The sequence below is a fragment of the Felis catus genome, chromosome A2 (genome assembly GCF_018350175.1).
Source record: "Felis catus isolate Fca126 chromosome A2, F.catus_Fca126_mat1.0, whole genome shotgun sequence".
In the NCBI taxonomy this organism is placed as follows: Eukaryota; Metazoa; Chordata; class Mammalia; order Carnivora; family Felidae; genus Felis; species Felis catus.
In genome coordinates, this window is record NC_058369.1 from 145,111,002 (window position 1) to 145,125,199 (window position 14,198).

Sequence of the window (14,198 nt, forward strand, 5' to 3'; positions counted from 1 at the left end):
GATAAACCTTAGGCTGCTGTTGTAAGTAAGGCCAGGGATTCAGAATTTTAAAACAAAGCAAATAATCAGAATCCAGACAAAATTTTGCTATTTCAAGGAACTGCATTGCAGCAAAAGAGGGGGTACTCGCCAACCAGAGGCTGTGGACCAGTACACCCCAGTTTCTTGGCTCATTAAAATGGCAGCCTTTCTTTTCCACACAAGTCCAACCTCAGACTTCCCCTGAAAACTGCCCTATGGTCAGCAGGGGAGGAGGGCACTTACAGCACCTGGGGAGCGGGGAGGCCTCCTGACACTCAGCAGAGATAAGGAAGGTGGACCTTGCGGAAACTTTCAAAAAGGCTTTATGATAGGATACGTTTGAAGGGGCCCCGGGGTTTGTCCAGTAAAACATTTAGAATAATTTCATCCAGATGTTTTCTTTCTCTGCCTACTGAGAGCAACACTTTCTTACTATGGAAAGGCTAATTTCTCCCAAGCCACCTGGATACGTTTTTAACCGGACAAACCCCCCAAACTGTAACTCTTGCCCCATGTGGCCTAAAGACACACCCAGTGTCTGAATCTTTTCTTCTTCTTTTTTAAAATGTTTATTTATTTATTTTTGAGAGGCGGCGGGGGTGGGGGGGGGTGGGGAGGAGGGGCAGAGAGAGAGGGAGGCAGAGAATCCTAAGCAGGTTCCGTGCTGTCAGCACAGAGCCCAGTACGGAGCTCGAACTCACGAGTTGTGAGGTCATGACCTGAGCCAAAACCAAGGGCTGGATGCTTAACCCCCTGAGCCACCCAGGCGCCCTGAATCCTTTCTTGAGTACTTGTCCCACAGAGACCACCAGGTCTGGAAGAAGCAGGTGTCCTTGTACAAGCTCACATGGCTGCCAGCACCCAGCTGCTCAGTTTGCCCAAAGACAGTAATAGGAGGCCACCTGGTACGATACTGGTCCCGAAAGGGCCTGGGAGGGAGATGAGCTACCTCCAAATTTGACCCTTGCACCTGAGGACTCATCAGGAGTGCAGGTCGAGCCCAGGAGCTCCTTGGGGGACAGCAGGTGGCACTATGATACCATCGCTGCCCTGGGACAATGAGCTTGAGAGCCTTCAAAAGACTCTGGAAAGGAAGCTGACTCTGACCCCCTGGTGGGATGGGTTTCTCTCCTAGGGGAAGTGTTGCTCCCAGCTCTCTATGAGGAGGAAGAGGAAGAGGAAGAGGAGGAAGAAGGGGTGGAAGAAGAGGAAGAGCAGGCGCAGAAAGGCGGCAGTGTGGGCTCCTTGTCTGCCAGCAAGCACCGGGGACTGAGCCTCACAGAGACGGAGCTGGAGGAGCTGAGGGCTCAGGTGCTACAGCTGGTGGCAGAGCTGGAGGAGACCCGGGAACTGGCAGGGCAGCACGAGGATGACTCCTTGGAGCTGCAGGGTGAGTGTCCGGGATGGGGCCAGAGGGCCTGGGCTCGCTGGATCCCAGGATCACGTCTGCTCCCCCTCTCCCTGCAGGGCTCCTGGAGGATGAACGGCTGGCCAGTGCCCAGCAGGCAGAGGTGTTCACCAAGCAGATCCAGCAGCTCCAAGGTAATTCCCAGCACTTGGACTGGAGGGGAGGCGGCCATCCACCTGAGCGGTTGGCTGAAGCATAGCAGACAAATATAAACTAATTCAGCACTTCTTCCTCATTTCCCCTTACTATGCTCACCTTTTCCTCCTTCTCTCTCTCCATTCTTTTCTTTATCTAATTGATGTTCTTTGCATCTCTGCCTGGCTCTTCTGCCCTTCTCGGCCCTTTCTTGCCCTCCCACTTCACATCTTCTCTCTCTGGCTAACACTCTCCCCTTTCTCTCCTCCAGACTCCTCTCATCACACCTGTATCCCTTTTTCTTTGCTCTCCAGGTCTGGGGGTAGGTAATCAGGGCTGAATTCCAAACCAGACTGCTTTTCCCTGTCCCTCCAGGGACACCATGGGAAGCGCGGTGAGCCAATGAGAAGTGACTGGAAGGGACGCTGCATCTTTTAAGGGAAGCAGATGAGAAGGTTTCTCTTGCTTCCCAGGACCAGAGCTTGGGGCCCTAAATCCCTTTCTTCTAACGCCCACATCGCTTTGTCTCTGGGAAGCAGCAAGGCAGGTGTCCCACATTCCACTGCACCACCAAATAAAGAAGGAGCTTTTGTTACTTCTGTGGGCTTCCAGAAGGTTTAGGGGAGCTGCCCTAGAAAACAGCAGGGACTCTCCAGGGAGAACTGAAATCAAACCAAAAGAAAAATATAAATGGAGAAAAAAGGAAGGCCGGAAAGCAGGCCTGAAGAGCAGCAAGCAAAGGTGGAGGAAGGGGAGGAAAAGAGAAGGGAAAGGTACAAGCCAAGGTAGATGCAGGGAAGTGGACAATGAATGGGGAGAAGGTAAAGGAGAGAAATGGCAGGAGATGTGTTGCACGGGGAAAAGCATGTGAACGTTGGTCTCAGAAAACCTAGATTCTTGGGTCCAGTTCTGCCATGTAACAAGCTTTGGGATCTTTGGCAAATCACATTTATCTTTCTGAGACTCAGTTCCTTATCAGTAAAATGAGGCTATTTTATCTGTTTATCATTCATTTATTGAGTGCCTATATACTTGGAGGGCAAGCTATGGACAAGACAGACCAGATCCCTGCCCTAATGAAGAGTGCATTCTAATGGGGGAGAAGCAGAAAATAAATAATATAAGTTCAGGTAGCAATAAATGCTAGGAAGATAATATAACAATATGATATAGAGGGGCAGCTGGGTGGCTCAGTCAGTTGTGTCCAACTCTCTTGATTTCTGCTCAGGTCATGGTCTCATGGTTTGCCTCGGTTCGAGCCCCCCATCGGGCTCCATGCTGGTGGCATAGAGCCTGCTTGGGATTCTCTCTCCATCTCTCTGCCCTTCCTCCGATTGCTCTCTCTCTCTCTCTCTCTCTCTCTCTCTTTCTCTCAAAATAAATAAAAACAAACAAACAAAAAAGTTAAAAACAATATGATATAGAGAGATGGGGTGAGTTGGGAATTTATTCTATTTTACTTTATATTTATTATTTATTATTTATTATTATTATTATTATTATTATTATTATTTATTACTATTTTACTTTATTATTTTTTATTTGAGAGAGAAAGAAAGAGAGAATGCAAGCAGGCGAGAGGGGCAGAGGGAGAGAGAGAGAGAATCTTAAGCTACCTGATCAATGTGGAGCCCGACGAGGCGCTCAATCACATGACCCAGGGATCATGACCTGAGAAGAGTAGGGTGCTCAATCAACTGAGCTACCCAGGCACCCTGGGGGATTGATTTTTGATAGGGCAGTTAGAAAAGGCCTCTTTGAGAAGATGACATTTGAGCTATGACCCAAATAATGAGAAAGATCTGAGGGAAGAGCATACCAGGCAGAAGGAATAGCAACTGCAAAAGCTCAAGGGTAGGAATGAGCTTCACGTGTTTGAAGGACAGAACAAAAGTCACTATGGCTGAAGCAGACTGCATGTGCAGGACCCTGGTAAGAGACAGTTCTGAGAGGGAGGCTGAGGCCAGATTACAAAGGGCCTTGGAGTCCATCTGAGAGGTTTGGCTTTCATTCTAAGTACTATATAGTAAAAAGACATGGCAGAGTCTTATATTGAAGGTGGAGCCCTCAGGACTTCTGATGAATTGAAAGGGGTAGGGCATGGGGATGGGGTTGGGAATCGGAGAGACACAAAAGATGACTTTGCCTTAAGAAACTGGTTGGACAGTGCTATCATTTACTGGGGTGGGGAAGACTTGGCAAAGAACAAGTTTGAGGGCTAGGGGAAACATTTAAGACATGTTTTTGTGTGTTGAGTTTGAAATGGCTATTGATATCTAAATAAATATGTTAAGAAGGCACTTGGATATATGAATCTAGAACCAGGAGGGAAATCAAGGCTGGAGATATAAATTTGGGAGTCATTAGCATATATATGGCATTTGAGTCCCTGAGACATCACTATGACGTCATATGGAGAGATCTAGAAAGAAGAGGAAAAGGCCCAGTCCCAGGGATAGTCCAGTATTTAAAGGTCCAGTAGAGGAGATATGAACAAAAATGACTGAGGTAGGAGGAACTACAGAAGCGTTTCATGTCCTGGACATCAAGAGCAGAAAGTGCTTCAAAGAGATAATAATTAACTGTGTCAAAAGTTGCTAAATCAAATAAGATGGCTGTTGGATTTGGCAAGATGGAGGGCTCTGAGATATTTCAGTGAGGACTGAGCCTGATTGGATTGGGATTAAAGAGGAAAAGGGAGGTGAAGTAGAGACTGGAGAGTGTGCATAGTTACAGTGGTCATGCTCTGAAGGGAAGCAGAGAAATAAGGGAAGAGGAAATGAAGTCAAGGGAGAGTTTGGTTTGTTTGTTTGAGATAGGACCCACTACACTAGATTATGTTTGCATCATGAAGGAAACGATCCAGTAGAGCAGAAAAAGGCCTTTGCTTGGAGAAGGGACATACTTCCTTGCAAATAGGGAACTCAGAAGAGATGCAGGTAGGCAACTACTTGGGGAAACGAGTTCTGTAGCGACTCCTCACTCATTAGGGTGTTGCCAACTGGGCAATGGATCACGCGCCAGCAAGCTAGGGGTACGGGTCTGAAGAAGACGCTCAACTCCCCGCCCCCCCTCCCCCCTCCCCCCTCCCCCCTCCCCCCTCCCCCCTCCCCCCCCCCCCCCCCCCCGCGGCAGGAAATAAAGGCCGTCCTTGCGCACGCGCGCTGCCCGTTTCCGCCAAGAGGGGGCACGCGCGGCCTCAGAGGTAGCTGGTATCGAGAGGCCGTTCTGGCCGCCACAGCCCCGCGGGGGCCGGGACCGGCCGGCGGCGGGAGGCCCCCCCAGAGAGACCTCTTGCGGGGGGAGCCGACAAGATGGAGGCCATAACCAGTGAGTAGGAACCCACTTTTTGCCCCGCAGCCCGGTTCCCAGGCTCTCGGCTTCGCCCTGAAGGTCCCACGCCCCCTGGCAACGGGCACTACCTCTCCGGAAATTGGAAATCGGGTTTGGCCCTTCCAACTCCCAGCCAGGGTCCGCCCCGCCCAGCTTTTGAATAAGCTCCTCCCCCTCGGGCCTGCAAACCCTGGCCCTACACGGTGGACAGGCCCTGTCCCTTTATGCTCCAAATTGCGAGCTTTCGTGGCTGAGGGAGACCTTTCTCCATTCTCCAGTGAATCTGAGAAAGCGGTGTTTGTTTGTTTGTTTGTTTGTTTGTTTGTTTGTTTGTTTGTTTGTTTTAGGACCAGACCCCAGAGGGGAACCTAAGGGAAATTTGAACCCTAACATCAAGGATGTAGTGGGAAGTGAAGGTCATAGCCATATTTGGTTATCATGTGATGAGCCTGCATTTTAATTTCAGCTGTGAACTCTGTACATTATTTGGGGGCCAGTACTTCCCACAGGCAGTTCATGCGAGCTCGGAGGCTCTGTAATGTCTAAGGTTCCAGACTGAATAGATGAGAATAGTCTGTGTACATTTTTTTAGACAGGGAATTTTTGGAAAGACGAGGTGCATCAGTAAAATACTGTCAGTTAGTTTTGGTCTTCAAGTAGACGCACCTAATACTTTTTGTTTGCAGTAGCTTAAGGTGTTGCTTTGGTGCCAGGCCTCAAAATCTCCCTTTCTACTGCACCTTACTTACTACATTCACTCTTCTTAGGTATTCCCTTTATTCCATATCAGATGAAGCTATACTTCTCTAATGTGCTAGAGAGTAGGTTGAAAGTAGTTTCCAGATAATAAATAAGTCTGCCTTTTAACTTTCTGCCTCTAGAACATGATAGATGAGTTTACTTCTCCTCTTGACCATCCCAACCTTTGGACTTTGCAGGTGAGCTGCGGTCTCTACGAGAGGAGATTTCCCTGTTAGAGCGTGAGAAAGAAAGTGAACTTAAGGAAATAGAACAGGAGTTGCACATAGCCCAGGCTGAGATCCGGAATCTGCGGCAAGCAGCAGAGGATTCCGCGACTGAACACGAGAGTGACATAGCATCCCTGCAGGAGGATCTCTGCCGGATGCAGAATGAACTCGATGACATGGAGCGCATTCGGGGAGAGTATGAAATGGAGATCACCTCCCTCCGTGCAGAAATGGAAATGAAGAGCTCTGAACCATCCAATAGTTTAAGTGTCTCAGATTTCTCTGAGATGCAAGGTATGAGAGGCCAGACCCTCTTCCTGGTCTGTCAGTAAAGTCAAGCAGAGAGAGTTATATGCAAGAAGATGGTGGAAGGTAGTCTTACATCATGAATTGGGAACCTCTAGAAAAAACCTCCAGGTTGAATTTAAGGGAGAAAGGGAGAACTATAAGGGAGAAAAACTGACCCAGATGTCACACAACCAGTCAGTGGTGGTATAAGAAATAGCACTATGGAGATGTACCCTGAGAATTCTTCTTCAGAGAGACGTTGGACGTTTGTTGATTTGACTGTGGGAAGGCCCTTCCTGAGAAAGTTTCCAGTTCCAGGATGGGAGGATGAGGGGCCTGTCATCTTGGGAAACTTCTTGCTGCTCTGGCATCATGATGATTGCCTGGACTGTTTTATGGGGGGCCTCCAGTCCTGCTCCCAGGTCCTAGGTTGCTAATTTTAGGCTCCTTTAGCCCTGTCCAATGTAGAAGCTTTAGGGGACAACAAATCAGAGCACAAGACAGCTGGAGAGGAAAAGAGGTTATTTCCAGTAATACATGAGGTACTAAAAAGCTTAGAGCTCTGCTTTCAGACAATGAGTCTCCCAGCTAGTTGCTAGGATTCATGACATCAGAGAGTTTGCCTTTATTCTGAGGCTAGATTTATGATCTGGGTATAATGGGAGGCCCTGTATTAGGCCAGGTCAAGCAGAGGCAATCAGCAAGGAATCAAAGAACTGCAAATTTTCCCAGCTGTAACAAGCTTCTCAGAAGAGCCTTTGGACTGATGGTGCCAGGAGAGGGCGGCCAGCACAGTGGGAAAGCTTGGGTCAAAGTTAAACAGAGCTGAATTCAGAATCTCGGTTCTGCTAATTAGCAGGATGAACTTGGCTTGGTTATTACCTCTCTGAACCCTAGTTTCTGTGTCTGTAAAAATGTTGGGTAATAAAACTTCACAGCCATAGGGGATCCTGGCACAGGGAAAGGACCTTAGAACAAATGGAGAGAAATCTGTTGATGCCTTAGTTGTGACACATGTACTGCGGTAAGATGTTAACGTTAGGGGAAATGAGGTGAGAACTCTCCCAGGGAATTTCGCACTATCTTTGCAATTTTTCTGTAAATCTAAAGCTATTGTAAAATTAAAAGTTTATTTAGGGGTGCCTGGGCGGCTCAGTTGGCTAGGCGTCCAACTTCAACTGAGGTCGTGGTCTCAGTTTGTGAGTTCAAGCCCCGCATTGGGCTCTGCACGGTGTAGAGCCTGACTGGGATTCTCTCTCTCCCTCTCGCTGCCCCTCCCCCACGTACGTGTGTGTGTGTGTGTGTGTGTGTGTGTGTGTGTGTGTTTTCATGCGCACGTGCACACTCTCAAAAAAAAACTTTAAAAAAAGAGAAAGAAAACCTTATAGTGCTATTTTTGGGATTAAATGAAATGCCTTGTATGTTGAAGTACTCATACAGTAACTGAATCTGAGGCTGAAACCATCAAGTCTAATGCCTAGCACGTGGTTGCCTTGTATTAAAGATTAGTTTCCTTCCTTCTGTGGTAATCTGCAGTATTCTAAGGAGTTTTGATTGGAACGAAGAGGGGACATTAGAAGTGAATTTCAAGGTGTTGAATCTTACATAGGTAAGATAGGCCTGTGTTCTAATAGAGCAAGTTAATATTCTTTAAATATCGGGGGAGTTGGTATTCTAAGAGAAGTAATTCTTTTTTTTTTTTTTTAATTTTTTGAATTAAAAAAATTTAACTTTTTTTTAATGTCTTTTTTTGAGAGAGAGAGAGAGAGAGAGAGAGTCCAAGCGTGAGTGGGGGAGGAGCAGAGAGAGAGGGAGACACAAAATCCAAAGCAGGCTCCAAGCGTTGAGCTGTCAGCACAGAGCCCAATGCAGGACTTGAACTCACAAACCATGAGATCATGACCTGAGCCTAAGTCAGACGCTTAACCGACTGAGCCACCCAGGCGTACCCCCAAAAGAAATTTTTTTTTAAGTTTATTTTGAGAGAAAGAGAGAGAGCAAGCATGGGAGGGTCAGAGAGAGAATCCCAAGCAGGCTTCACACTGTCGGTGCGGAGCCCGATGCAGGGCTCGAACTCACGAACCATGAGATCATACCTGGGCCAAAACCAAAAGCTGGATACTCAACCAACTAAGCCACCCAGGCGGCCCATAAGAGAAATAATTCTTAAATCAGGAAAAAACAAAACAGAGGTGTTTGTATAATTGTAACTTTAGAAAGTATTGGTTCCTGGTACTTAAGGACGTGTTCTGCGACATTTCAACCAGATCTCTGCTGATGATTGAGGAAGATATGTGGGTCTGGTTGGGATGGGCTCTTTTGTCAGCAGATAAAAGATCATTAGAAAGAATTCTTGATTGCATGCGGTCCAGTGTATTTAGTGTGGTGGTGAAGTAAGTAAAAGAATGTTCAAGATGCCTGGGCTGTCTCTGAAAGGCCAGGACTGGCAGTGTGACATCTGGCAGTTCACGTCCCTCAGCTTTTGTACGAAAAGAGTAATAGGAAGGTAATCATAAACAGTTTGATGGAAACTTGAAATCCAGTGATCCAGAAACTCAATTAAAACCTTCATGAGTTGGGGCGGCTGGGTGGCTCAGTTGGTTAAGCGTCTGACTTTGGCTCAGGTCATGATCTCACGGTCCGTGAGTTCGAGCCCCGCGTCGGGCTCTGTGCTGACAGCTCAGAGCCTAGAGCCTGCTTCCAATTCTGAGTCTCCCTCTCTCTCTGACCCTCCCCCGTTCATGCTCTGTCTCTCTCTGTCTCAAAAATAAATAAACATTAAAAAAAAAAAATCTTCATGAGCTCCTGAAATGTCAAGACTACCTTGGTTGGGGTTTTGAAGATGGACACACAGGGCAGATCTGGGAAGGTGCAAAGAAGGGCAGCTACCTGCAAAGACACAAAGCAATGTGGAATTTTCAGGGCCCTGTCTTCTAAGCCGCTGCATGTGGTGTCTCTTCTGTCTTTAGAAAAAGAGAAGCTGTCAGATTTCGAGGCAGGAAAATTGGGGGCTGATCATCTGCGCTTTCCCCCTCGGATCTCACATCTCTCCATTTGTCTTCCGCAGAAGAGTTGCAGCAACTGCGGGAACGCTACCGCTTCCTGAACGAGGAGTACCGGGCCCTGCAGGAGAGCAACAGCAGCCTCACGGGGCAGCTCGCTGATCTGGAGAGTGAGAGGTACAGCCAGCAGGCTGCTGGGGCTCCGTAGGACCCTGCTTTGGGCTTTTGCCTGCATAGAGTCGGTGAAGGCAGATGCCAGGCTAATGAATGTCCCTCTGCTCCTAGAGAGCTGGTCCTTTCCATGGTGTCCAAAGGGTATGGATGCTGCCTAGAAGCAGGCATGGGGATCCAGCTATCTCAGCACTCAAGTCCTAAAATTGAGTTTTCTTTCATGCTGGGAATTGGGGTCTGGTTTGCTCTCCGTGGAGTAGATCAGAAGTGATTCCTTTGTGGTCTGCGTCTAATGGTGTAGGGCCTCCAGATTGGAGCTGGCCTGACACGAGGCCCGGCCTTGAGCCCAACTGGACTAGAACTCTTAGGTCTCCCAGAGCCAAACATGCCTTGATTGAGGTGCTAGGACTTTTTCTTCACCTGCTCAGCACGTTCATTTGGGAGATAAATCACAAGAGAAGGCTCTTACCATCTTTTGCCTAAAATAAAGACATCAGGACCGAGCACACCCGGCAGGCGATGCCCGACAGAACACTTTCCCAAACATGGCTCTGGGGTTCTGGATTACAGGACACGAAGAGCAACAGAAAAGTGGCTGGAGTCCCAAATGGTAAAGAATACGACGTCAGCAGAGTCTCAGACTTCAGAAATGGATTTTCTAGAACCTGACCCTGAAACCCAGTTGTTGCGACAACAGCTTCTGGGAGCTGAAGAGCAGATGCATGACATGCAGAACAAGGTAGGGGGACAGGCGCCTTCCTGCCTCTTTTACCCTCTCCTGGCGTGTGGCAGAGACCTCTCCTTAGGCATAGGGCTGACAAAGGAGGCATGTGCTATGGCAGGCGGTGGCGCTCTGGCGTCTCGCTGGCTTGCCTGGTGTAAATATTTCAGTAAAAGAATGCCATATTCTTGTAAGCCTCTTCTTAAAGTGCCTGTGGAACCTATACTCAATCAGCCCTTCCGTTCCATGTCCTGCCCAGTGTAAGGAATTGTGTTGTGAGTTGCAAGAACTACAGCATCATCGCCGGACCAGTGAGGAGGAGCAGAAGCGGCTGCAGAGGGAGCTCAAGTGTGCACAGAATGAGGTGCTTCGGTTTCAGACTTCCCACAACGCCGCCCAGGTAAACACGGCTGGGGCATTTGGGGAGGGCATTTGGGGAGGGCAGAAGGGCCTACGTGGAGTTGCTGCATCAGGGAAGGATGAACGCAGAGCACGGCTGTGCTCTGCTGCCTCTTGCCCTGCGATCAAGGGTACGGTCTGCTGGAGACCGGTTGGAGAAGTCACGTAGCGTTGGCATCGCATTACAGAAATGGCAGTCATCGCTGAGTGTCTGCCTCAGAGAAGAAACCAAACCATAGACCCGTGGGAGCTCGTCAAGGTGTCTGCGTCTGGAAAGGAACCAAACTGGTCTGTAGAGGGGTCTGCTGTTTCTTGAGAGTAACTGTGCGACCCACATCCTCCCCCCACAGAACGAGGAGCTGAAGACCAGACTCTGTGCCCTTCAGCAAAAGTATGATGCGAGCCAGGACGAGCAGAACGAGCTCTTGAAGGCACAGCTACAGCTTCAGACTGAGCTCCGGCAGCTCAAAGTCATGAAATCCACAGCCGTAGAAAGCCCGAGTGAGAAGGTAACAACAAAAGGAGGTGAGGGGCGACTTAGGTGCTAAGAGGTTTTGGGGCAGGTGGACCAGAGCAGAGAGTCACGGTAAGTGCCGCTGCCACCTGGGCAGCGCCCGGTGACCCTGCGGCCGCCCTCGAGTACTGCGCTAGATGAGAGGACAGCAGGGGGCGGGGACAAGTCGGGGCTTAGACCGTCCGCGCCTAGAGGGACTCTGGCAGAACGAGCGGGTGGAGGATCCCAGAGGTGCTGCCCAAAGCCCCCTCCCCCGCAGGAGTTAATGTGCCGGCTACAGAAGCTGCAGCTCCAGTACCAGCACATCACGTGCGAGAAGGATAAGCTGCTGGACGTACAGCGACAGCTGTGTGGGGACCTGCGGTACCATGAGGCGGAGGTGCAGCGCCTCAAGGACGTCGTGGCCTCCTTCCAGGAGAGCAGTGAGAAGGTAAAAGAAACTCCAGGTGAGGGAGAATGTAGCCAGGTGGAGTCTTCTGTGAGAGCGATACTACCGAGGAGGAGGGGGCATGGTAGGAGTTCTGTGGTACAGCCATTGGCGGGGTTGTGGGGGGGGGGGGGGAAGAGGTGCTTAGTAGAAAGGTAATCTCAGAAGGTCATGGTGCTTTCAGCTTCCTTTTTTTTTTCTTTTAAAGTTTATTTATTTTGAGAGAGAGAGAGAGCGCGCACGCGCGCGACTGGGGGAGGGGCAGAGAGAGAAGGAAAGATGAGAGACCTGTGAGCTCATGACCTGAGCCTAAATCAAGGGTCGGACGTTTAACCGACTAAGCCAGCCAGGTGCCCCAGCTTCCTTTGTTTTTAAATCAGAAAATCAGCCTATTAAAAGGAAGCCCTCTTTCTTTCCCCACCTGCCCCAAAAGGAAGCCCTAGAAGGTCTCTGTGTGGAGCCCATTAGGGTCTGGTCCGTCTTGGGTAGCACCCATTGGGATGAAATTGGGACTGGAAGGGACCGGGTAGGATCCCTTCGTCCCTGTCTGAGAGGAGAGAGTGCAGCTGCGGGGGCTTCTGGGATGATGGCGGGGCCTGCCTCCCCTACCCCAGAACGCAGAGATGCACACCCAGCTTCAGGAGATGAAGCGGCTGTACCAGTCCAGCAAGGAGGAGCTGGAGCGGCAGAAGCACATGTACGATCAGCTCGAGCAGGACCTCCTGCTCTGCCAGCAGGAGCTGAAGGAGCTCAAGACCACCAAGCCCATCCCAGAGGACAAGGGGAAGTGTGCTAATAAGGTAATTGTGATTAAGAGAGGTGAGCTCTCCTGGGTACTTCCTCTGGAGAAAGGAGGCGTAAGAGCAGAAGTGAAGTCACCCAGCCAAGGGGCTTGCTGAGCTCCCGGTCCAGTCACGGCTGAGCATGCAAGGCGGGAAGCAGAGGCAGAGTCTCATGCTGGTAACTTGTAAACAGTTTGCCTTGATCTTGACTTTGAGTCCAAGCCACAGCTTAGTAGGAGCAGTATAGCTGGATCCGGTCTGAACACCTGAAGGTTTTGCACTTGATTCCATGTGTGTAGACATTTATACCTTGTTCTTCAAACTGTAGTGATATATTATCTTATCATTTGTGGAGAAGAACATGCACAAAAGCCCCTACACACAACTTTTATCACCGGACCTAGAAAGGGAAGGTCCAGTTTTCTCAGGCAGATGGCAGATGTTCTTGTCAGATGACACGGTCTTGTGCCCCGAGTGCTGATTGGGTATTAGAAGGACCTAGGTTCTCCCAGGGTTTATGCTGTGACTTCAGAATAGTGAAGTTCTCTAAGCTTGAGTTTTACTCTCTTCAAATTGAACAGAATACTGCTCTTTTCTCACCTCCTTTAGTAATAAATCGTGGTAGTGATAAATAAGGCCTTCTTTACTCATTTTTTCTTTTTCCATAGTGTGTAAAATGCGGGTCATTCTCAGTTACCCTGTGTTGAGCACTTTCAGCTCCTGATCACTGATAGGAAATGGAAGGTGTTAAAACGTGATGGAGAAAAGGCACAAGATTCTCCAAAGCTGGTGGAGCAGGTCACCTTGTGCCCGATGACTCGGTGGCTCTTTCCTCTGCCAGCAGCAGGCCGTGTCCCCAGAGAAAGGCCTCAGAAGACACAGAATGGGGAGGCTGTGTGGGCCACTCCAACAGTCTGCCTGCCTTTCTGCGCCCAGGCTCACCTTTCCTTCTTCCATTCCTACTCGGTCTAGAGGCCCAGCTTGTCCACGACTCGCTCATCCCCTCCTCTCCTAGTAGAAGAGACTGTGGGGAGGGAGGAGCACGCTGACACAGAGGCAGCTTTTCCTCTTGTCCTGACACAGCAAGGAGATGAGTGTGGTATTAGAAGGTTTGGGTTTTTGGAATCATGGGATAATTTAGTCTTCTCAACCCAAATTCAGCAGTCGCTCGTATTTTTCTAAAGATTTGAAAAGCTGATTATGAAAACAGAATGGGGACAGATAGGGTGAAGTTTTTATTGGTAAGAAGTATAATTAGGTATAAAACCAACCGGGGATAGTGACAGTGACGGGAACTAGAACTCCCAGCAGGGCGGGAGAACAGTGTGCACCGAAGGGAAGGGCCAAAGGAAAGGAAGGTGGGGAAATGGGAAGGGAGGGGCGGCGATAACCCTCCCCTCACAGGACTCTCGGGGACCGGGAGACAGAATTTACAGCACAGCCAAACGCTTCTGAGCGGCCCGCTGGGGCTTCCCGTTCGGTGTCTAAACCCGTATGGGTGCCACGTGGCTTGGGACGGTCAGTCCAAGGGGACCGCGTGGGGAGGGAGCCCCTGGCGAGCCACAAGAGGCAGGAGAGCACGGAAGGGCTCTGCTAGGCACAGTGCCGAGAAATACGTCCGAGTAACCACCGTCCGCACCCGCCCCACCCACAGTGTGACACAGTGCTATCCAGACTGACAGAATTGCAGGAACAGTACAAGGCCAGCCAGAAGGAGTTGGGGCAGCTGCAGATGGAGCAGTGCGAGCTCCTGGAGGATCAGAGGAGGATGCAGGAGGAGCAGGGCCGGCTGCAAGAAGAGCTGCACAGGCTCCCGCTCCCGTTCCCCAGAGCTGGTCTCTTCCGTAAGGTAACCCCAGCCAGGGGACGGCTGCTGACTATGGAGAGGCTGCTTTGAGAAGCTTCCCAGGTGCGACTGTACTTGGGAAAAAGAACAGGGTGGGGACCTGAATCAGCCACTCCTTACTTGGTCACCGATCTCTTCGAGCCAGAAAGTTCACTCTAGCCGATTAGGGTTTTAAAGCTTAAA

The 14,198-nt window shown here is 49.7% G+C and overlaps 1 protein-coding gene across 11 annotated transcripts in view; it reads left to right on the forward strand.

Annotated features, from left to right (window-relative positions):
* Positions 1–14,198, forward strand: part of CCDC136 (coiled-coil domain containing 136) — a 29,773-nt gene that overhangs the window by 1,707 nt on the left and 13,868 nt on the right. For 5 of the 11 annotated variants that reach the window (XM_023250541.2, XM_023250542.2, XM_023250543.2 and 2 more), the window contains exons 3-12: positions 1,157–1,411; positions 1,489–1,563; positions 5,836–6,159; positions 9,221–9,332; positions 9,897–10,065; positions 10,307–10,447; positions 10,797–10,955; positions 11,220–11,390; positions 12,002–12,187; positions 13,824–14,018. In XM_023250541.2, coding sequence (XP_023106309.2) covers positions 1,157–1,411; positions 1,489–1,563; positions 5,836–6,159; positions 9,221–9,332; positions 9,897–10,065; positions 10,307–10,447; positions 10,797–10,955; positions 11,220–11,390; positions 12,002–12,187; positions 13,824–14,018 — 1,787 coding nt within the window. Of the gene's footprint in view, positions 1–1,156; positions 1,412–1,488; positions 1,564–4,742; positions 4,895–5,835; positions 6,160–9,220; positions 9,333–9,896; positions 10,066–10,306; positions 10,448–10,796; positions 10,956–11,219; positions 11,407–12,001; positions 12,188–13,823; positions 14,019–14,198 lie in introns of those variants that run through there. The other 6 variants (XM_045052720.1, XM_023250545.2, XM_045052718.1 and 3 more) reach the window with 5 other exon arrangements.